Genomic DNA, 23,301 nt, shown 5'->3' on the forward strand with positions numbered 1-23,301 from the left:
ACGTGGGTCACCCCTCCAATGGGCTCACCACCCATAGCAGGGGCCATAGAGGTCGGGTGCAATGTGAGCTGGGCGACAGCCGAAGGCAGGGCACTTGGCGGTCCGATCCTCGGCTACAGAAGCTAGCTCTTGGGACATGGAACGTCACGTCACTGGGGGGGAAAGAGCCTGAGCTAGTGCGCGAAGTCGAGAAATTCCGGCTGGATATAGTCGGGACTCACTTCGACGCACAGCAAGGGCTCTGGAACCACTTCTCTCGAGAGGGATTGGACCCTCTTCCACTCTGGCGTTGCCGGCAGTGAGAGGCGACGGGCTGGGGTGGCAATTCTTGTTTCCCCCCGGCTCAAAGCCTGTACGTTGGAGTTCAACCCGGTGGACGAAAGGGTAGCCTCCCTCCGCCTTCGGGTGGGGGGACGGGTCCTGACTGTTGTTTGTGCTTATGCACCAAACGGCAGTTCAGAGTACCCACTCTTTTTGGGAACACTCGAGGGAGTACTGGAAAGTGCTCCCCCGGGTGATTCCCTTGTCCTACTGGGAGACTTCAACGCTCACGTTGGCAACGACAGTGAAACCTGGAGAGGCGTGATTGGGAAGAATGGCCGCCCGGATCTGAACCCGAGTGGTGTTTTGTTATTGGACTTTTGTGCTCGTCACAGTTTGTCCATAAGAAAACACCATGTTCAAACATAAGGGTGTCCTTATGTGCACTTGGCACCAGGACACCCTAGGCCGCAGTTCCATGATCGACTTTGTAGTTGTGTCATCGGATTTGCGGCCTCATGTTTTGGACACTCGGGTGAAGAGAGGGGCGGAGCTTTCTACCGATCACCACCTGGTGGTGAGTTGGCTGCGATGGTGGGGGAGGATGCCGGACAGACCTGGGAGGCCCAAACGCATTGTGAGGGTCTGCTGGGAACGTCTGGCAGAGTCTCCTGTCAGACAAAGTTTCAATTCCCACCTCCGGAAGAACTTTGAACATGTCACGAGGGAGGTGCTGGACATTGAGTCCGAGTGGACCATGTTCCGCACCTCTATTGTCGAGGCGGCAGATCGGAGCTGTGGCCGCAAGGTAGTTGGTGCCTGTCGGGGCGGCAATCCTAAAACCCCTTGGTGGACACCAGCGGTGAGGGATGCCGTCAAGCTGAAGAAGGAGTCCTATCGGGTCCTTTTGGCTCATAGGACTCCGGAGGCAGTGGACAGGTACCGACAGGCCAAGCGGTGTGCAGCTTCAGCGGTCGCGGAGGCAAAAACTTGGACATGGGAAGAGTTCGGGGAAGCCATGGAAAACGACTTCCGGACGGCTTCGAAGCGATTCTGGACCACCGTCCGCCGCCTGAGGAAGGGGAAGCAGTGCACTATCAACACCGTGTATGGTGCGGATGGTGTTCTGCTGACCTCGACTGCGGATGTTGTGGATAGGTGGAAGGAATACTTCGAAGACCTCCTCAATCCCACTAACACGTCTTCTTATGAGGAAGCAGTGCCTGGGGAATCTGTGGTGGACTCTCCTATTTCTGGGGCTGAGGTCGCTGAGGTAGTTAAAAAGCTCCTCGGTGGCAAGGCCCCAGGGGTGGACGAGATCCGCCCGGAGTTCCTTAAGGCTCTGGATGCTGTGGGGCTGTCTTGGTTGACAAGACTTTGCAGCATCGCGTGGACATCGGGGGCGGTACCTCTGGATTGGCAGGCCGGGGTGGTGGTTCCTCTCTTTAAGAAGGGGGACCGGAGGGTGTGTTCCAACTATCGTGGGATCACACTCCTCAGCCTTCCCGGTAAGGTTTATTCAGGTGTACTGGAGAGGAGGCTACGTCGGATAGTCGAACCTCGGATTCAGGAGGAACAGTGTGGTTTTCGTCCTGGTCGTGGAACTGTGGACCAGCTCTATACTCTCGGCAGGGTTCTTGAGGGTGCATGGGAGTTTGCCCAACCAGTCTACATGTGCTTTGTGGACTTGGAGAAGGCATTCGACCGTGTCCCTCGGGAAGTCCTGTGGGGAGTGCTCAGAGAGTATGGGGTATCGGACTGTCTTATTGTGGCGGTCCGTTCCCTGTACAATCAATGCCAGAGCTTGGTCCGCATTGCCGGCAGTAAGTCGAACACATTTCCAGTGAGGGTTGTACCCCGCCAAGGCTGTCCTTTGTCACCGATTCTGTTCATAACTTTTATGGACAGAATTTCTAGGCGCAGTCAAGGCGTTGAGGGGTTCCGGTTTGGTAACCGCAGGATTAGGTCTCTGCTTTTTGCAGATGATGTGGTCCTGATGGCTTCATCTGACCGGGATCTTCAACTCTCGCTGGATCGGTTCGCAGCCGAGTGTGAAGCGACCGGAATGAGAATCAGCACCTCCAAGTCCGAGTCCATGGTTCTCGCCCGGAAAAGGGTGGAGTGCCATCTCCGGGTTGGGCAGGAGACCCTACCCCAAGTGGAGGAGTTCAAGTACCTAGGAGTCTTGTTCACGAGTGAGGGAAGAGTGGATCGTGAGATCGACAGGCGGATCGGTGCGGCGTCTTCAGTAATGCGGACGTTGTACCGATCCGTTGTGGTGAAGAAGGAGCTGAGCCGGAAGGCAAAGCTCTCAATTTACCGGTCGATCTACGTTCCCATCCTCACCTATGGTCATGAGCTTTGGGTCATGACCGAAAGGATAAGATCACGGGTACAAGCGGCCGAAATGAGTTTCCTCCGCCGTGTGGTGGGGCTCTCCCTTAGAGATAGGGTGAGAAGCTCTGCCATCCGGGAGGGACTCAAAGTAAAGCCGCTGCTCCTTCACATCGAGAGGAGCCAGATGAGGTGGTTCGGGCATCTGGTCAGGATGCCACCCGAACACCTCCCTAGGGAGGTGTTAAGGGCACGTCCAACCGGTAGGAGGCCACGGGGAAGACCCAGGACACGTTGGGAAGACTATGTCTCCCGGCTGGGCTGGGAACGCCTCGGGATCCCCCGGGAAGAGCTAGACGAAGTGGCTGGGGAGAGGGAAGTCTAGGTTTCCCTGCTTAGGCTGTTGCCCCCGCGACCCGACCTCGGATAAGCGGAAGAAGATGGATGGATGGATGGATGGATTAAGTGTTGCCGTTCTTGGCGTGTTAGTTTCTGGCATTATTCTGTAGTAGTTATTTATTGGCTTGAGCCGTACACACTATTACTGTTTACTGTGACTTGGCGAGAAAATATGTAGAACTTTTTGTTAAAACTTCAGCTTCACTCTGGCACCAAGGCTTCGGTTCTCTGTTTTATTTGTGCTGGGTTAGAGCTAGCATTATTGCTAACATCGCAGTGTTGGGTTTGTCAACACAATAAACACACCGTTTCTCAGGGATTTCAATGGATCGCTTGGGTTCTCTGTTTTATTTGTGGTGATCTTGTGCTGGGTTAGAGCTAACATTATTGCTAACATCGCAGTGTTGGGTTTGTCCACACAATAAACACACTGTTCCACAGGGATTTCAATGGATCGCAAGTGGACTGTTCGGTTTGTCTTGGTTTCGCCTCTCACCCAAACAGGTTTTATCAGTTCATGTTCATAGACAAAGGCCTTGTTCACACTGCAGATCAATTCTGATTTGTTTGCACATTCTGTATCAGATTTTATCATAACATTGTAAACAGTGCAAGTCCACATTTCTCATTTGACTGAGGCCAGAAATCAATCAATCAATCAATCAATCAATCAATCAATCAATGTTTATTTATACAGCCCTTAATCACAAGTGTCTCAAAGGGCTGCACAAGCCACAACAACATCCTCAGCTCAGATCCCACATCAGAGCAAGAAAAAACTCAACCTAATGGGAGCAACAAGAAACCTTGGAGGGGGCCGCAGATGGGACCTGATAACCTCTCCATGCAGGAGAGGGGGGCAGAGAAGAAAAGAGATGGCAGATCAACTAATCTAAAAAGAGGGTCTATTTGAGTTAAGTTTAAGTTAATGTACCAATAATTGTCACACACACACACTAGGTGTGGCGGCGGCGATGACCAAGAAGAACGCGGAGTTGGAATATAATTACAACACTTTATGTACATATTTATATAATATTTACATATTTATATAATATGTAACTACAAGCTCCATTCACAGACAGAGTCCAATAAAAAATAAAAAATAAATTCAATTTTTTAAATTTTTTTTTATATTTGTGGCGGCCGTAATTCTTTCGTGGCGGGCCGCCAGAAATGAATGTGTGGGAAACCCTGATAGTGTTGTTGCTAGGTAGTTTCCATTTTGTGTGAACTTTGCTGCTTGAAAATAAATAAAAAGCTTAACAAAAATATGTTTTTGTTAACCCAAAGGGTGCAAAAACTTCAAATTATGGCTCAGGCAATAGAAAAGTTTGCGCGGACTAGTTTTCTGAGATAAAATCTATGCAGGAACAGTCAGACTCCGTAAATAACTTACAAAATGTGACTAATATCCCTCTGAAGTGCCGCCAGTGCTTCTGCAAAGCTGACATTTCGGGGAGAATAAAAAAAAAACTCGCTAACCTTTTTTTGAACGTTTCATAGCCGCGTGAACTCGGCGGCGCTCGGCTCGTGCTAACAAATGTCAACGAGCCGCGAGGAGAAACGAGCAAAGGGGACGGGCGGGTTGCGTAAGCCTTGACGGCCTCAGGTGTGTGTGTGTGTGTGTGTCCTCGTAGGGTTTGTGGTAGCACATCTGTGTGAGAACTATGTCAACTCATCTTTTTCTTTGTAGTGGTGTTGCTCTCTTTTTCACAAGATGCTATATTGGTTAGTGAGTGTTTGGTGGTGAAACCAGGGAAAGGGGCCAGACATCCACCCACACTCTCTCGTAGTAGTGCCCTTCTTGCGCTTGCATCATTTCTTTGCTGCTGGCAAAGCAACCAAATGAAAATAGTATGTTATTGGATACAGGCGCATCAAACTGACATTTTCAACCATGTAGAACTTTGGCCACACTGGATCTTGTTTGAATTTCCCGCCTGTCTTTGTCGCTGCCATTGATGACCATGAACTGTCAGCTATTGTTGCTTCGTATTAAACGGTAGTCATCTGGGATTTTACAGGTGTCACATTCTGGACCGACAACTCTTACATGTACGCTGGAACAAAGGATGAAATTATATTGAACTCCTGAATAAGTTTTAGTTAATATAAAGAAAGGTGGTGGGAGAGATGCTTTTTTCAGCCTGCATGTGTCTCCTCCCCCCTAGAGAGCGTTCAACTAGCCGTTGGCTAAAGGAAGTGTATCAGGTTACACAGGTGGAAACACCAGCCAAGCGTCTGCGGCGACATTTGACCCCCTTTTGGTGGCCTCTCGGGTTCTTGCTCACGTGAACGAGTGAATCTAGTCGAGTGGTGACATGAGAGCTCGCTTCTCGCAGGCCTGCAGCTTTCGTCGTCTCACCGACAGTTTGCTTCAACCGAGACGTGCTGCTATTCTAATGAACCGTCGTTATTAGCCTGCTTTCAAATAACATACTGACTGTGTTGCCCCGAAGCAGGAAGTCCCGCCTCTGCAGTCCTGTACACAAACCAGATGGATTTTTTTTGGGGGGGGGGATTATAGCAACTTAATGGGACTTTAAAATTAAATTGCTGTTTCCCCTTAACATCACTGGAGAGGAAGTGCGGAGGAATTCAGTTGCAGTCATGAGGAAGTCTGCACTGGTGGTATTCAGGGGTATGTTTGTGTTTATAACAGTTAATCCCGCTTCTGACGTGAGCAGCAAAACGGTTTGAACTTTGAGCCTGTGGATAGATAAGCAATGGTGGGTTTGGTGCCGTTGGACTCATTGAGAACCTGCTTATGAGTCCAGAGTGTTAACGTGTCACAGACGTCTAAAGCACACGTGCTTCTGATTAGTTTAGCATCCCAGCAACCCGTCTGCAAACAAAAGGCTTGTTAAAGCTTCACTGTATACGTACACAAAGTTACAGACGGATGTTTATATTATGTGTAAAGGACAAACAATGGGAAGAAGCTGTTTTCTTAGATTTCAAGTGTATGTGAATGGACATGTAAATGTTTACTTTTACTATGCACACCACTAGGCAGATACATGCTTATATTATGAGGGTATATGAATGAACAGTCATTTTTTTGCAGTATGTGAAAGGAAATACAGATCACAACCCTAGGGGCGGGGGGTTGCCCACATCTGAGGTCCTCTCCAAGGTTTCTCATAGTCAGCATTGTTACTGGCGTCCCACTGGATGTGAATTCTCCCTGCCCACTGGGTGTGAGTTTTCCTTGCCCTTTTGTGGGTTCTTCCGAGGATGTTGTAGTCGTAATGATTTGTGCAGTCCTTTGAGACATTTGTGATTTGGGGCTATATAAATAAACATTGATTGATTGATTGATTGATTGATCACAATGTGGGTAAATACATGTTTCCATTTTTTTGTACAAATCCCGTTTCCGCATGAGTTGGGAAATTGTGTTAGATGTTAATTTAAACGGAATACAATGATTTGCAAATCATTTTCAACCCATATTCAATTGAATGCACTACAAAGACAAGATATTTGATGTTCAAACTCAAACTTTTTTTTTTTTTGCAAATAATAATTTACTTAGAATTTCATGGCTGCAACACGTGCCAAAGTAGTTGGGGAAAGGGCATGTTCTCCACTGTGTTACATCACCTTTTCTTTTAAAAACACTCAATAAACGTTTGGGAACTGAGGAAACTAATTGTTGAAGCTTTGAAAGAGGAATCTTTTCCCATTCTTGTTTTATGTAGAGCTTCAGTCGTTCCAACAGTCTTCGCTGTCGTATTTTACGCTTCATAATGCGCCACACATTTTCGATAGGAGACAGGTCTGGACTGCAGGCGGGCCAGGAAAGTACCCACACTCTTTTTTTACAAAGCCACGCTGTTGTAACACGTGCTGAATGTGGCTTGGCATTGTCTTGCTGAAATAAGTATGGGCGTCCATGAAAAAGATGGCGCTTAGGTGGCAGCATATGTTGTTCCATAACCTGTATGTACCTTTCAGCATTAATGGTGCCTTCACAGATGTGTAAGTTACCCATGCCTAGGGCACTAATGCACCCCCATACCATCACAGATGCTGGCTTTTGAACTTTGCGTCGGTAACAGTCTGGATGGTTAATTTACCCTTTGGTCCGGATGACACAATGTCGAATATTTCCAAAAACAATTTGAAATGTGGACCCCTCAGACCACAAAACACTTTTCCATTTTGCATCAGTCCATCTTAGATGATCTCGGGCCCAGAGAAGCCGGCGGCGTTTCTGGGTGTTGTTGATAAATGGCTTTCGCTTTGCATAGTAGAGCTTTAATTTGCACCTACAGATGTAGCGACAAACTGTATTTAGTGGCAGTGGTTTTCTGAAGTGTTCCTGAGCTCATGTGGTGATATCCTTTAGAGATTGATGTCGGTTTTTGATACAGTGCCATCTGAGGGATTGAAGGTCACGGTCATTCAATGTTGGTTTCCGGCCATGCCGCTTACGTGGAGTGATTTCTCCAGATTCTCTGAACCTTTTGATGATATTATGGACCATACATGTTGAAATCCCTAAATTTTTTGAGAAACGTTCTTAAACTGTTTGACTATTTGCTCACACAGTTGTGGACAAAGGGGTGTACCTCACCCCATCCTTTCTTGTGAAAGGCTGAGCATTTTTTGTGAAGCTATTTTTATACCCAATCATGGCACCCACCTGTTCCCAATTAGCCTGTACACCTGTGGGATGTTCCAAGTAAGTATTTGATGAGCATTCCTCAACTTTTATCAGTATTTATTGCCACCTTTCCCAACTTCGTTGTCCCGTGTTGCTGGCATCAAATTCTAAAGTTAATGATTATTTGCAAAAAAAATAAATGTTTATCAGTTTGAACATCAAATATGTTGTCTTTTGTAGCATATTCAACTGAATATGGGTTGAAAATTATTAGCAAATCATTGTATTCCGTTTACATTTACATCTAACACAATTTCCCAACTCATATGGAAACGGGGTTTGTAAATGTGAATGGACAAATGGATGTTTGAATACTATGAATAGTCAAACAGTTACCAAAAAAAAGTATATGTGAAAGGACCAATGTTTGAATGCTATGAATGGTCAAGCAGACGGTTGCATGATGTGTGTATTTGAATTGACAGACAGGTGTTGGCATAGTATGAAGGGTCTAACAGTTACACAAAAAGTATATGTGAATGGACTGACTGATTTTTGAATAATATGAATGGTCAAACAGATGGTTGCATCATGTGTTTGTGAATAGACAGACAGGTGTTTGAATACTATTAAGATTCAAAAAGGTCGACACAAAAAAAGTATATGTAAATAGACAGACTGATGTTTAACTATCAATGGTTGAACAGATGATTGCATGATGTGTGTGAATGGTCAGACAGGTGTTTGAATGTTATGAGGGGTCAAACAGTGACAAAAAAGTATTTGTGAATAGACCGACTGATGTTTAAATAATATGAATGGTCAAACCTATGGTAGCATGATTGTGTGTATGTGATTGGACAGACAGGTGTTTGAATAATATGAAGGGTCAAACAGTTACAAAAAAAGTATATGTGAATGGATAGATTGATGTTTAAATAAGAATGGTCAAACTAGTAGTTTAAAAAAAGTATGGGTGAATGACAGACTGAGGTTTAAATGAAGTGAATGCTCAAACAGATGACACAAGGTTTTGTGTATGTGAACAGACAGACAGGCATAAAGAGTCAAACAGATGACAATGTTTTGTATATGTGAATGGACAGATTGATGTTTAAATAAAAATGGTCAAACTAGTAGTTAAAAAAAGTATGGGTGAATGACAGACTGAGGTTTAAATGAAGTGAATGCTCAAACAGATGACACAAGGTTTTGTGTATGTGAACAGACAGACAGGCATAAAGAGTCAAACAGATGACAATGTTTTGTATATGTGAATGGACAGATTGATGTTTAAATAAGAATGGTCAAACTAGTAGTTAAAAAATGTATAGGGGGAATGACAGACTGAGGTTTAAATGAAGTGAATGCTCAAACAGATGACACAAGGTTTTGTGTATGTGAACGGACAGACGGGCATAAAGGGTCAAACAGATGACAATGTTTTGTATATGTGAATGGACAGATTGCTGTTTGAATGAAATTGATTGTCAAAGCGATGGTTAAATCATGTGTTTAATATGAACGGACAAACGGGTGGAGTGTGTACAACAAATGTATATTTGAATAGACATAGGATGTTTAGATTACGGGTGTGTGAATAGACAGACGTATGTCAACATCATATGTAAACAAAAAGCTGTTTGGATTGTACATACAATGTTTACTACATTGTATGTACAAGAATAGATAATATAATAATAGGTATATATGTGAATGGATATACGGATATCAGCCTGTGATTGGAAGTCATTTTGCAGTTGAAAAGGACCTACATGTAAAGTAAGAGAAGTACAAGAAGTTGTAAATATTCCTTGGCAGTTAGAAGAAGTACATTGCACACGTTGAGTAGCGAGTGCAGCGGCATGTGGACTCCGTAGGTCCTCTGGCAGGACCGCTCCCCCCTTTTGTGAGATTAATGCTGGGGGGATTTGTCCTTGTCACCGTCTGCCCGTCCCTCGCCATACGGAGTGTGACCAATCGTGTTGTGACGCTGGCCCTCGCTCTCAGCCGCCTGAATGGACTGCTCTTTTAATCTGGGAGAAGATTTTCGGTCTTTAGCAGGAAGCTGGGCGGGCCCAATTAGAGAAGGGCGGGCTTTTCACCTCTGGATGAGACGTCACGACGCGTGTGATAGTGAAGTGGAGGTCATGACCGAGCCTGCCTGAGGCCATTCAAATGTAAAAGGGCGATTGTGTTTGAGCGTCCTGTGGATAGACGTGGTGACATCTTCAGGAACCTTTGTTTACAACCTCATTCATAAGGCCATCATTATGGAACATTGGATGGGTGTCCTCTGTCATATGAGGTGATATGTTGCTGCTTTTTTAGGAAAGTCCTCATGGAGTCGCAAGGAAGGATGGCCTTGAACTGGACACCGAGTCCTACCTTTGGCTGCTAATGTGCTGTCACAAAGAGACAAGAGTATAAGCCCCCCCTCCCCTGTTGAGAGCGTAGCGGCATCATCCGCTGCCTCGAACGGGCGGTTCAGGGTCGTCCTCTGCGACCAGGGGAGGAATCGTGCTGACAGCCTGTGACGAGGCTCTTTTCGCCTGTCTTCCTCTCTGTGCGTCACTGTGCGGGGCCCGAGCTGGAACGGGGGCCCCGCGGCTCTATGCTGCCTGCATCACTACTCTGTCGCTTCCTATCTCTTCTTTCTTTGCGCTTGCAGGACAGTCAGCGCTAGACTTTTTGGTGGCCAGTAGCTTTATATATAATGACCGCAAAGTTGTCCGAAGACTCGCTGACGAGCACCGTTCTTATTAGCAAGACTACTTGCTGAACGCAGCTACATTTAGTGCCAACTTAGCCATGTTCTTCTCAGCAGCCAACACCAATCTAGTCCATATGCTCTGTACGGCTGAGCGATATAGATCAGCGGTTCTCAAATGGGGGTATGCGTACCCCCGGGGTTCTTTGAAGGTATGCCAAGGGGTACGTGAGATTTTTAAAAAATATTCTAAAAGTAGATACAATTCAAAAATACTTTATAAATTGATTAACTGAATAATTGTCACGGGTACGCGGCACACTTGCTGCGCGGAGTTGCCACCTCATGGATGCACACGACCAGTCAGGCAGGAGTGCAGGTAAGAACTTGATTTTTAATAAAACAAAAGAACACTGACACAAAATGACAAAATAAAGCGTGTGCCTACGCACAGGAAGCTAAAGCTAAAACTTAGCAGGAGACTAAAGTACCAAACAAAAGACGTGCCGAGCGCACGCGAAGCTAAGGCGGAACTTAGCACAAAATAGACTCTAAGACAAGATACTAACCGTGACTTGTTGTGTAAAGCAAACAATGGACCAAGGACTAAGGAATAACGCAGGCTTATATACTCAAACAATAATTACAACACAGGTGCGCCTGACGCCAGAGCAGGTGAACAAATGACGAAACCATGGAAACGAGACAAAACAGGAAGTGCACAAAAACAAGGATCTGCCGAGTCTAGAACTAAACATGATTAGAACCTATAAACGACAAAACAATAAACAATCAGCATAGCGGACCGTGACAATAATACTTCAACAAAATATGAATGTAAGTTCATAAACTGTGAAAAGAAATGCAACAATGCAATATTCAGTGTTGACAGCTACATTTTTTGTGGACATGTTCCATAAATATCAATGTTAAAGATTTCTTTTTTTGTGAAGAAATGTTTAGAATTAAGTTGATGAATCCAGATGGATCTCTATTATTTTTATATCTTTTTTTTCCCCAAATAGTTCAAGAAAGACCACTACAAATGAGCAATATTTTGCACTGTTATAGAATTTAATAAATCAGAAACTGATGACATAGTGCTGTATTTTAATTCTTTATCTCTTTTTTTCAACCAAAAATGCTTTGCTCTGATTAGGGGTACTTGAATTAAAAAAATGTTCACAGTGATGTTCACATCACTGAAAAAAGGTTGCGAACCACTGATATAGATGATATCAATTTAGAGCTTTTAATGTTATCTCCATAGCATTATAATACATGTGTGCCATGTCGCATAAACTAGACAGTGACAAAAGAGCGACTGTCCTCAACGCAATGTAGCGTCCTCGCCAGTGGCTAATGTCCCTCCACAGTGCAGCTTCTAAACCACTAATCCTCACCATGGTGGCAAATAAACTGTTTCCTACAAGTAACATTAACACTGGAGGACAAGGACTACCTCAACAGGCCAGTGCTTCTTACTTATTTACTTATTTTCTGTTACACAGCGTGGGAGAGCGGTAGAGCAGCCGTGTCAGCAACCTGTGTGTTCCTGGTTCGATCCCCACCTTCTACTAACCTTGTCACGTCTGGTGTGTCGTTAAGCAAGACACTTCACTCTTGCTCCTGATGGGTCGTGGTTAGGGCCTTGCATGGAAGCTCCCGCCATCAGTGTGTGAATGTGTGTCAAAGCGCTTTGAGTACCTTGAAGGTAGAAAAGCACTATACAAGTATAACTCCATTTACTATTTACCCCTCTTTAGGAAGAGGTAAATCTCTCTCTCCATTGCGACTATAAATAGCATCATTTGTCTGTAAAATAGTTGTAAGTACGCTCCTGCATAATATTGTATCCGTGTTTGCATTAAAGAAATATAGATCTACTTACAACAGAAAATAACTTTATTAACATTGTTTTTAACATTGCAACAAAAGAAATTCCACAAAAATAACATTATTTAAATTACGAACATTTTTGGACATTTTTTTTGTATAGTATCAGTACATGCTCAATACTAGAGTAATTACATTGATATTTGTCATCAGAAAATCCTTCTTTATAGAGTTATTGTTCACAAAATCAACAAATAAGAGCCATTAGCAGTTTTTGTTTAGTTATTTTGCACTATTGACTTTATTACACATGTTATATTTAAACAAATGGAATGAGGAAATCATTTTAATATTAATTGATATTGTTGGATTACAGTTGTGGTCAAAAATGTTATCATTTAATGGTCCTGAAAATGTTAAATATATGGCCAATCTTGCCCCTCTAACTACTTGATATCGGATTGAAACGTGTACAATAGTATCACCAAAAGTAATGTAAAATATTCTTACGACAGAAGAAGACTTAGACTTCCTTTTTATTGTCATTCAAATTTGAACTTTATAGTACAGATAAGAACAACATTTTGTTGCATTAGCTCATGGTAGTGCAGGATAAAAAAGCAATAAGGTGCATATATAAAAAAATAAATAGGTTACTGTACAGATAAATATATTGCACCTTTACATATGCATCCAGGTTTATGGATGTATGTTATATTGTCTTTTTTTTTTTTATTCCAGTGAGTGAATCCGTTTTGGGGGGAGATGAGGGGATAATTATGATGCGTTCAAGAGTCTTACGGCCTGAGGGAAGAAGCTGTTACAGAACCTTGAGTTTCTGCTTTGGAGGCTGCGGAACCTCTCTCTAGAGTCCAGCAGTGAAAACAGTCCTTGGTGGGGTGGGAGCAGTCTTTGCAGATTTTCTGAGCCATGATCAGGTAGCAGCTTTTTGTGATCTCCTGGATAGGAGGAAGAGGAGTCCTGATTATCTTTTCCACTGCCTCACCACTCTCTGGAGAGACTTCCAGTCTGAGGCACTGCAGGCTCCAGTCCAGACAGAGAAGCAGTTGGTCTCTATAGTGCCTCTGTAGAATGTGCTGAGAATGGGGGGGAGGGAGCTGTGCTCTTTTCCTCCAATGCAAAAAGTGCATGCGCTGCTGAGCTCTTTTTACAAGAGCTCCGGTTTGTAGGGACCAGGTTATATTGTCACAAAAAGTGCTTATGACATTTTAATGTCATAAGCACTTTAATGGAATAAGCACTGTGGTGTAATCAGACATTACCAGTAAATTAACAGGTGGATTAATAAAAGTTTTGAGTAAATAAAACAACCCCAAATGACATAATATGTTACCGCTTACGTCAGCAGCCAAACTAGGAGCCTTTGTAGTCGGCTTTTTTGTTTTAATTTTTATGCCAAATAAAATATTTTGATATATATTGTTATCATAGGCAGCTGCATTGTATATCGTGATATAGATTTCAGGCCACAGGTGTGCCGGATCTGTGGCCCGCGAAAGCCTGGAAATGTTTTTGTCAAGCAAGCACATTTACCTGAAAAAAGATAAAATAAATGTATTTGTTCTTTTAATCTTGAAAGAAATAATTTATGTAGTGCATGAAATTACAAATGTTTTAATGTCAAATCATGCTAGAATTTTTTTTTTTGTAGAAATAAAAATCTGCTTGTCACCTTGACAAGCAAGTTATCCCTCGATGTGTTTGTAAAAAAAAAAAAAAAAAATTAATATGCAATAGTCTATGCAACGTGCATAGGTAATTGTATATAAATATATATGTACTCTTACAAGCTCAATGTGGCCTTCAATCATTCAACTATTGACATTCCTGCTTTAGGCCATATCCCCCATCCCTATGGTTCTGTTACGCCGCAGTAAGTTGTGTTTCTGGCTATTTTTCATTATCATATTATTCCTCTTACACATATGTGGTGGCCACACCAAAACATGCCTCAGGATATTTGCTGAGGTCTTACGAGAATGCTGAAGTCTACGTGATGGTCTGTGTCTGGTCTACTTAAAAAAACAAAACAATTGGAGCATATCCTAGAAATAGGCGAGATCACTTTAAAAAATGACCTTTCTTGGTGATTGGTTCTTTTTTAAATATTTTGGCATACTGTAATGGACTGATCTACCAAATTCTACATGATTTTTTTTAATGTCAATAGCGTTATTTGCAGGTGTTGATGTAGGTCCACCTACAGGTGACTAACAGACATTGGATGGACACCTTCAGATAACCTGCTGAAATAAAGGCCTACTGAATCCCACTACTACCGACCACACAGTCTGATAGTTTATATATCAATGATGAAATATTAACATTGCAACACATGCCAATACGGCCTTTTTAGTTTACTAAATTGCAATTTTAAATTGCGCGCAAAGTATCCTGTTGAAAACGTCTGTATGATGATGCGTGCGCGTGACGTCTCGGATTGTAGCGGACATTTTTTTCCAGCCCGATCCCAGCTATAAGTGGTCTGCTTTAATCGCATAATTGCACAGTATTCTGGACATCTGTGTCGCTGAATCTTTTGCAATTTGTTCAATTAATAATGGAGATGTCGAAAAAGAAAGATGTAGGTGGGAAGCGGGTGTATTGCAGCCGCCTTTAGCAACACAAACACAGCCAGTGTTTCTTTGTTTACATTCCCGAAAGATGACGGTGAAGCTTTACTATGGATCAGAGCGGTCAAGCGAACATGGATCCCGACCACATGTCAACCAGCAGGTTTCGGTGAGAAAATTGTGGTAATAAGTTGGCTCTTACCGTAGATACGACCGGAACTTGCGTCGTTCCTCTTGTAAAAAGAGGCAGCTGCGACTCTCTTGCCTCCTCCGTGGCTTCCCTCAGAGACACTGGCGGTCACCACACCCGTGGCCACACCCCTCCGACTTTCAGGTACGACAGTATAATCTCACTACAACACTAGTAACACAATAAGAAGGTAAGGGATTTTCCAGAATTATACTAGTAAATGTGTCTAATAACATCTGAATCGCTCCCACTGCCCTGTCTTTTTTTTTCCCATATTCCTTCACTCTCACTATCCTCATCCACAAATCTTTCATCCTCGCTCAAATTAATGGGGAAATCATCCCTTTCTCTGTCCGAATCGCTCTTGCTGCTGTTGACCATGATTGTAAACAATGTTCAGATGTGAGGAGCTCCACAACCCGTGACGTCACGCGCATAGCCTACTCAGTGGTGGCCTAGTGGTTAGAGTGTCCGCCCTAAGATCGGTAGGTCGTGAGTTCAAATCCCGGCCGAGTCATACCAAAGACTATAAAAATGGGACCCATTACCTCCCTGCTTGGCACTCAGCATCAAGGGTTGGAATTGGGGGTTAAATCACCAAAAAAGGATTCCTGGGCGTAGCTCCGCTGCTGCCCACTGCTGCCCACTGCTCCCCTCACCTCCCATCAGCGGCGATGACCAAGAAGAACGCGGAGTTGGAATATAATTACAACACTTTATGTACATATTTATATACATATTTATATAATATTTACATATTTATATAATATGTAACTACAAGCTCCATTCACAGACAGTCCCATTGGTTTTATGAGCGGTCAAGCGAGTCAAAAGCCGGGAAAGAAAATATACTGTATATATATATTATTATTTTTTATTTTTTTTGTGGCGGCCGTAATTCTTTCGTAGCGGGCCGCCACAAATAAATGAATGTTTGGGAAACCCTGATGAGAGAGCCCCTGGTCAGTGTAGGCCGATGGCCACGTGACGAAGGAATGACTCAGGACGAGCACCGGCCAGCAATAACTGAAGGCTTCACCAGAAAGAGTCCGCTCTTAAGTAAACAAGCTGAGAGGAGCCAGTGAGCTGAAGGCTTTTTGTAGCTTCCAGGCAGCACAAAGAAGAGTAAATAATCTCAGCGCACACATGAGATGCTGAATGGACTCTCCTGTATCCTCTAATCAATTGACCCTCTTTTACAGCCCTCTGTGGCTTGTTAATTGGTCGCCGGCTCCCTGCTGACACAGTGACCTTAATGGAGGCGAATTACAGCTGTCTCGTCATGCATTAACCTCCCCCCATAGCAGCTGGGGGTGGGAGGGGGGGGGAGTACACCCTCGTCACATGGTCAGGTGGCGGAATCAGAGGAGCGCAAACACTGTTTGGCTTAATTAGCTCAAACGTAATTTATGCACGGGAGTCAAAGAGGGTTCTTTGCACAGAAGGTCACATGACGCTTGGGGTTGTTGGCCTCGGAGCTTTCTGCTGATTTGTTTTTCCCCACAAGAAAGACAGAACAGCAGCCGTTGTGTGGGACCATAAAGAGTCAGAGTGCTAGTCATTCCATTCGTGACGTTTCATGCTATATCAAGCCAACAGTGTTAATCACCAGTATGCACTTTCTTATGTTGGATCTCATTAAATGAACTAATGACGTGGGTAGAAGTCGTATGGAATCCTCAAAACAAACACTTCACGCTACTAAAAATTCCTTTTTATGTTCTTTTTTTTTGTCCTAAAAGTATACCCCTTTTTTCCCGATGTTTTTTATTGTAACTCACATTAATAATTACAGGCTTCACGGTGGCAGAGGGGTTAGTGTGTCTGCCTCACAATACGAAGGTCCTGCAGTCCTGGGTTCAAATCCAGGCTCAGGATATTTCTGTGTGGAGTTTGCATGTTCTCCCCGTGAATGCGTGGGTTCCCTCCGGGTACTCCGGCTTCCTCCCTCCTCCAAAGACATGTACCTGGGGATAGGTTGATTGGCAACACTAAATTGGCCCTAGTGTGTAAATGTGAGTGTGAATTTTGTCTGTCTATCTGTGTTGGCCCTGCGATGAGGTGGCGACTTGTCCAGGGTGTACACCGCCTTCCGCCCGATTGAAGCTGAGATAGGTGCCAGCACCCCCCGCAACCCCAAAAGGGAATAAGCGGTAGAAAATGGATGGATGGAATAATAATTACAAAAAGCAATTTTAGTAGAAATTGTGTGTAAATGCGGAAAAACCAAAGCCAAACTAAAATGCTTACAGTTACCACGCAAGTCAGAGAGCGTCATGTAATAGAAAATGACTATTAGGTGTATACTTGGAAAAATAACGAAACAAGATAGCATGCTAACATAAGCATTCTCACAGTTGACTAACATTAGTAACTACAAAAGCAAGCTTGAAATGTTAGCATCCTAGCATGTGTCAATTGCCAAAATATCTGACTTAAAATATCTAGCTTTAAATAAAGCTAACAGTTATCATGTGCTAATTACCAAAGTGTATGACTCTGAGGTGTATACCAGTAAAAACAGCTAAAAAAAACAAAAACACAGTATGCCGGTGTTAGCATACTAACATTAGCATACTAACATCCATTTTCTACCGCTTATTCCCTTTAATTAAAAAAGCAAGCTTGAAATGTTAGCATACTAACTTGCATCAAGTGCCAAAATTTCTGACTTTGAGGTGTATACCAGCAATACATGCGGCAATTACTAAAATGTATGATTTTGAGGTGTATACCAGTGAAAACAGCTAAAAAAACAAAACAAAAACACAGCATGCCGGTGTTTGCATACTAACATTAGCCTTCTCACAATTGACTAACATTAGTAATAAAAAAGCAAGCTTGAAATGTTAGCATACTAACTTGCGTCAAGTGCCAAAATTTGTGACTTTTAGGTGTCTTCCAGCAATACTTGCAAAAAAAAAGCTTTTGAGCTAACAGTTAGCATACGCCAAGTAGCAAAATGTAGGACTCTAAGGTGTATACAAGTAATAACAACTTTAAAAAATATGGCGTGCTCGTATTAGCAAGCAAACATTAGCATTCTCACAATTGACTAACATTAGTAACTACAAAAGCAAACTTGAAATGTTAGCATGCTAACATTCGTCAAGTGCCAACATTTTTGACTTGGCGGTGTATCTGCAATACCAACTAAAAAAAAATCTACTTTATCATGCTAACACAGGGGCGCTCACACTTTTTCTGCAGGCGAGCTACTTTTCAATTGACCAAGTCGAGGAGATCTACCTCATTCCTATTTATAATTTATATTTATTTATTTATGAAAGAGACATTTTTGTTAACAAGTTAATGGTGTTTAATGATAATACAAGCATGTTTAACACACATAGATTCCTTTCTTTCATGAAGACAAGAATATGAGTTGGTGTATTTGATTCTGATGACTTGCATTGATTGGAATTAGACAGTGGTGCTGATAACGTCCGCATTTTCAAATGGAGGAAAAAAAAAGTCCTCCTTCCTGTCCAATACCACATGAAAGTGGTTGGATTTGGCATCTCATTTGTCCAACTTGCATACTCGTTTTTAAACACTTTGTTATGAGAGTAGCATATGTGTGTGGCCCTTTAATGTCTGGCAGCAGGTGAGTGACGTCAGTGAGTGTGCGGGTGGGCAAGCAAGTGAGAAAGCGGTCGCTGAGGGCGGGGGAGAAATACATTGGCATCAAACTCCGTAGCTTGCTAGTTTGTGCACGCTAGCTTTCTGAGACTCTTATTTTGTTAGCACAGGCAGGATGAAACAGGTCTTTTATGGTGAAGACAGGAACTGTGCAGTCGGTCTTTAGAGTTTTGACAGTAGGTACGGAGTCTCTAGAAATAAAATGTGTTTCTCTGCGTCCGCCCTGTTAGTGATTTTTCTTAAATATGAGCTCGCAGCAGCCAGCGTCATCTCACAAGATCCTCGGGTGCCGAGAATGTCAAACAACTGACGAAAGTGAAGTCTTGGTATGATTGATGATTGCTCATTTTTATGTCTATTTTTTAATGCCTGGCTTGAGATCGACTGACACACCCTCCGAGATCGACCAGTCGATCGCGATCGACGTAATGGGCACCCCTGTTTGCATGCATCAAATACCAAAATGTATAACTGAAGTGTACACCAGTAAAAATCGCTAGCAAATATAGCATGCTAAGATTAGCATTGTGACAAATTGACGAACAATAGCAAGTAGCATTTTGATGTTGGAATGGTTTGAATCAGTTGAGAAATGTGAAGGTTTGACAAAATGTTCGCTCATTTCAAATGTGTAATAAAAATCCCAGAAAATGTAGAGATCCTGGAAATGTGGGAGTTTTTGGGGGGAAACAAATTATAGCAAACGTGTTGTGAGAATGGAACCTTTTGAAATTGGCATGGTTTGACGATTGTGGGAGAAGTGTCCAGACAATAATTGTGAGGTAAACACAAGTAGACACGTTGCCCGTATCATTTATTTAGTGGACGCTAAAGCAGTGTGTTAAAGAGGAAGTACACCACATGATAGCGTACACAGCCTGTAAGAAGACCAGCTTTAGTCGTTTTGTGTATGACATCGTCACTCTGGCATCTGAGGTTATGTTTCGATGTTTTATTACGTCCTGCTAGCGGAGAATTACCGTCACAGTATGGTAATTATGGGAGATAAACAGCTGTTAATAACCTTGTTTGTGTGGGCCAGATGAGAGCAGGGTGAATATTTCATGATGCCATCAGCTTGAAGGGATGTCGGGAGTGGGGGGGCTTCCCTAATCAGCTGTGGCACCCGACTAATCCAGGTCTGAAGCAGCCTGCTAGGACTCCTCTACGGCGCCACACACACTGTGAGGGGCTCGCTTGTAAAAACAAGAGTACAAACTATGGACCAGCTTTTACTTTTACTCAGCCTCAGTCAGTTTTTGTGTACCAAACTAAAGCTGTCTGCAACCTTCTGTCAAACACATGACCCAGGTGGTGTAGTAGTACGCTGCAGTGGTACCATGTGACCTTGCCACTTACTGCGCCATCAGTGCATGGCCCGTTTTGGTACTTTGACATGTCGAATGATCAACTAAAAATGCCTGCCTAAATGTAACCCACTAGGGGGGTCAAAGAAAGTTGTGATTGGCAGCACTTTGATTAAGAAGGTGAGAAACAGGAGTAAAATGTGCGTACACGTCATACACACACACCTGTCTCTAACAAGACTCGACAATGAAGATCATATGGATTTTACATTGTTATGTGCATGTAAAACCATAATTATTCCAAATATAACTGTGTTTTGTGTTCATATTTGTGTGTGTCTGGAACAAGCTAATCGGAATTGCAAACGTTTTTTTAAATATAAAATTTAAATCCGTTTTCGTACGATACGATCAGACCTTTTGTAAAAGATTACTGAAATTGTGGGACAATTGTAGTTTAATGCTTGTGTGATTTGTCATTTACCGATGGCCGTATTAGTTAGTTTAGTAATCAAATAATACATCAACTAGATTGTTCAAGTAATCGGATAAAACACACTTTAGAGCCTCAATGTGTGTTTTAGGGAAAATAGTTGGAATAAACAAAGATTTTTGTAAGAACCTTAATTACCTTAAATGACCATTTTTCCTTCTACAATCTTTTTAACCTTCTAATTACCTTCTTTTTACTTATTTGACCTTATATTCTAGTTATATCCTACATCTAGTTACCGTCTTTCATAATATTTTACCTTGTTTTATCTTCTTTTACCTTTTCTTTACCTTCTTTTTAACTTATTTGAGCTTTTATTTACCTTCTTTGACTGTCTACCTTATTTTTTATCTTGTTTTACCTTCTTTTACCTTTCACCTAATTTATTTTAACTTTTTATTTAACCCTTTTTACTTTCAATTTCCATTTTTTGACCATCCTTTACCTTGTTTTGTCTTCTTTTACATCTATATTTATTGTTTACCTTTTGTTTACACTCTATTTACCTTTTTAACCTTCAATTTACCTTATTTTACCTACTTTATTCCTTATTTTACCTTCCATTGACCTTGTTTTCGGTTCTATTTTGGGGCTTTAACCCTATTTAACCTTTTTTTTTTTTTACCTTGTTTTATCTTCTTTTACCTTCTTTTTAACTTATTTTAGCTTTTATTTACCTTCTTTGACTGTCTACCTTATTTTATCTTGTTTTACCTTCTTTTACCTTTCACCTAACTTGTTTTAACTTTTTATTTAACTTATTTTACTTTCAATTTACCTTCTTTGACCGTCCTTTACCTTGTTTTGTCTTCTTTTACAGCTATACTTATTATTGAGCTTTTGTTTACCCTCTATTTACCTTTTTAACCTTCTATTTACCTTATTTTAATTTCTATTTGGTGTTTTTAACCTTCTTTGACCTTTTTTTTACCTTGTTTTATCTTCTTTACCTTTTTTTTACCTTCTTTTTAACTTATTTTAGCTTTTATTTACCTTCTTTGACTGTCTACCTTATTTTATCTTGTTTTACCTTTTACCTTTCACCTAACTTATTTTTACTTTTTATTTAACTTATTTTACTTTCAATCTTCCTTTTTTGACCGTCCTTTACCTTGTTTTGTCTTTTCTTACATCTATATTTATTATTTACCTTTTTAACCTTCTGTGTACCTTATTTTACTTTCTATATTCCTTGTTTTACCTTCTGTTTTAGGTTTTTAACCTTCTTTAACCTTTCTTTTACCTTCTTTTACCTTCATTTTAGCTTTTATTTACCTTCTTTGACTGTCTAACTTATTTTATCTTGTTTACCTTCTTTTACCTTTCACCTAACTTATATTGACTTTTAACTTTTTTTTACTTTCAATTTACCTTCTTTGACCGTCTACCTCGTTTTGTCTTTTTTTACATTTATATTTATTATTTACCTTTTTAACCTTCTATTTACCTTATTTTACCTTCTATATTCATTCTTTTACCTTCTATTGACCTTTTTTTACCTTCTATTTTGTTTTTTTCCAAACCTTTTTTACCTTCTATTTACCTCATTTTACCTTTTATCTTTTACTTTACAAGTGAAAACCTCTTCCCGCCCGCAACAAACACAAGTCGCTCATGTGCGTGGACGCCATGAGTGACGTGATGGCGCTTGGTCAACGTTCACCCTAATGTGACATCAGCGTGAAAAACATTTTATTGTTGGTAACGTATGCATGTGTGTGTCTGCTGGAAGAAGACAAAACAAAAGAGTCAGGATTAGAAGGCGCACGAGGCTCAAAGTTCAGATTTTACTGAACACGGCACTTGAGCCAGTGTTTGCACGTGATCGAGATTAAAACAAACAGCTTGTTTCTTCATTTTTCCTCAGTCTTTGTTGTATTAATGTCCAATGTCTGTCTTGTTGCAGTGAGGGCGTCTTCAAGTGTCCAGAAGACCAGCTGCCTTTGGACTACGCTAAGGTAGGACAAACACTGTTTAAGCACACCTGCACAACTTGCGTCTTAGTTTTATTGCCTCCCAAGTGTAGCATGTCCTGTTATCCTGTGTCATGTTTTATGGTGAGATTAAAGCACTATTAACTAACAGGTGCAGCCATAATGGCATTAAATATATTGATTGTAGTGTAACATTATATCTAAAGCGGTATCGGATGTTACACAAATTCAGTTTTTGGACAGCGACAGATTAGTTTCTGGACGCTTAAACGCCAGCACAGTGGTATTGGATAGCACTTTTACAGCCCCTGAAAGTGAACCACACCACTCGCCTCGGTGTTGTATGCCCGGGGGTGCAGGTCTTGTAGTCAGAGGGTCTTTAGCTTGACGAGTTCTAGTGAAGTGTGAGAGTGCACAGCAGCGATAAGCGCTTATTGTGAACTAACTGTGCATGACGGGACTTTTGTCCACTCAGCAAATAAACGCTGCCGCCGAGTCGGGCGACAATGCTCCTGCTCCAGTGCCCCAGTAAGGACACTTCTTGGGAAGCTTGATACACTTTTGTCGATGCTTGTCTCACCTCCATAACCTTCTTTTTTTTTTTTTACTGCTAGTGTACCTTCTGGATCATTGGAGACAATGTTGTCATTAAGGGATGATGTAGTGTACTCTAACATGGCACACAGAGCTTATTTAAATATCAATATTATTCCCCATGGCTCTGCAGGCGCTTCACTTGGCTCTGGGTCCCCACTTCCAAAATAAGGAATGTGACGATGGCAGCAAAATGTTGTTCAGTTCGACTAATGTATGTGTTTTGATGAAGTTACAAGATAACCTTAGGGAGTGCATATTATTCCCTATTAAAACATTCATTTATTTAGACCAATTTACATTTAAAAAAATTTAAATGTAACAACATTTTTTAACTGACCCTGTTCTACCAAATATTCAACTAAGGTTACAGTTAAGCCAATATAATACCT

At 42.0% G+C, this 23,301-nt stretch overlaps 1 protein-coding gene across 1 annotated transcript in view; it reads left to right on the forward strand.

Moving 5' to 3' along the window:
• The window catches only part of traf4a (tnf receptor-associated factor 4a), a 75,875-nt gene that overhangs the window by 35,141 nt on the left and 17,433 nt on the right, over positions 1 to 23,301 (forward strand). The window contains exon 2 of the mRNA XM_061877390.1: positions 22,288 to 22,339. Coding sequence (XP_061733374.1) covers positions 22,288 to 22,339 — 52 coding nt within the window. The remainder of the gene's footprint in view (positions 1 to 22,287; positions 22,340 to 23,301) is intronic.

The sequence above is a fragment of the Nerophis ophidion genome, linkage group LG18 (assembly GCF_033978795.1).
Source record: "Nerophis ophidion isolate RoL-2023_Sa linkage group LG18, RoL_Noph_v1.0, whole genome shotgun sequence".
NCBI classification, from domain to species: domain Eukaryota; kingdom Metazoa; phylum Chordata; class Actinopteri; order Syngnathiformes; family Syngnathidae; genus Nerophis; species Nerophis ophidion.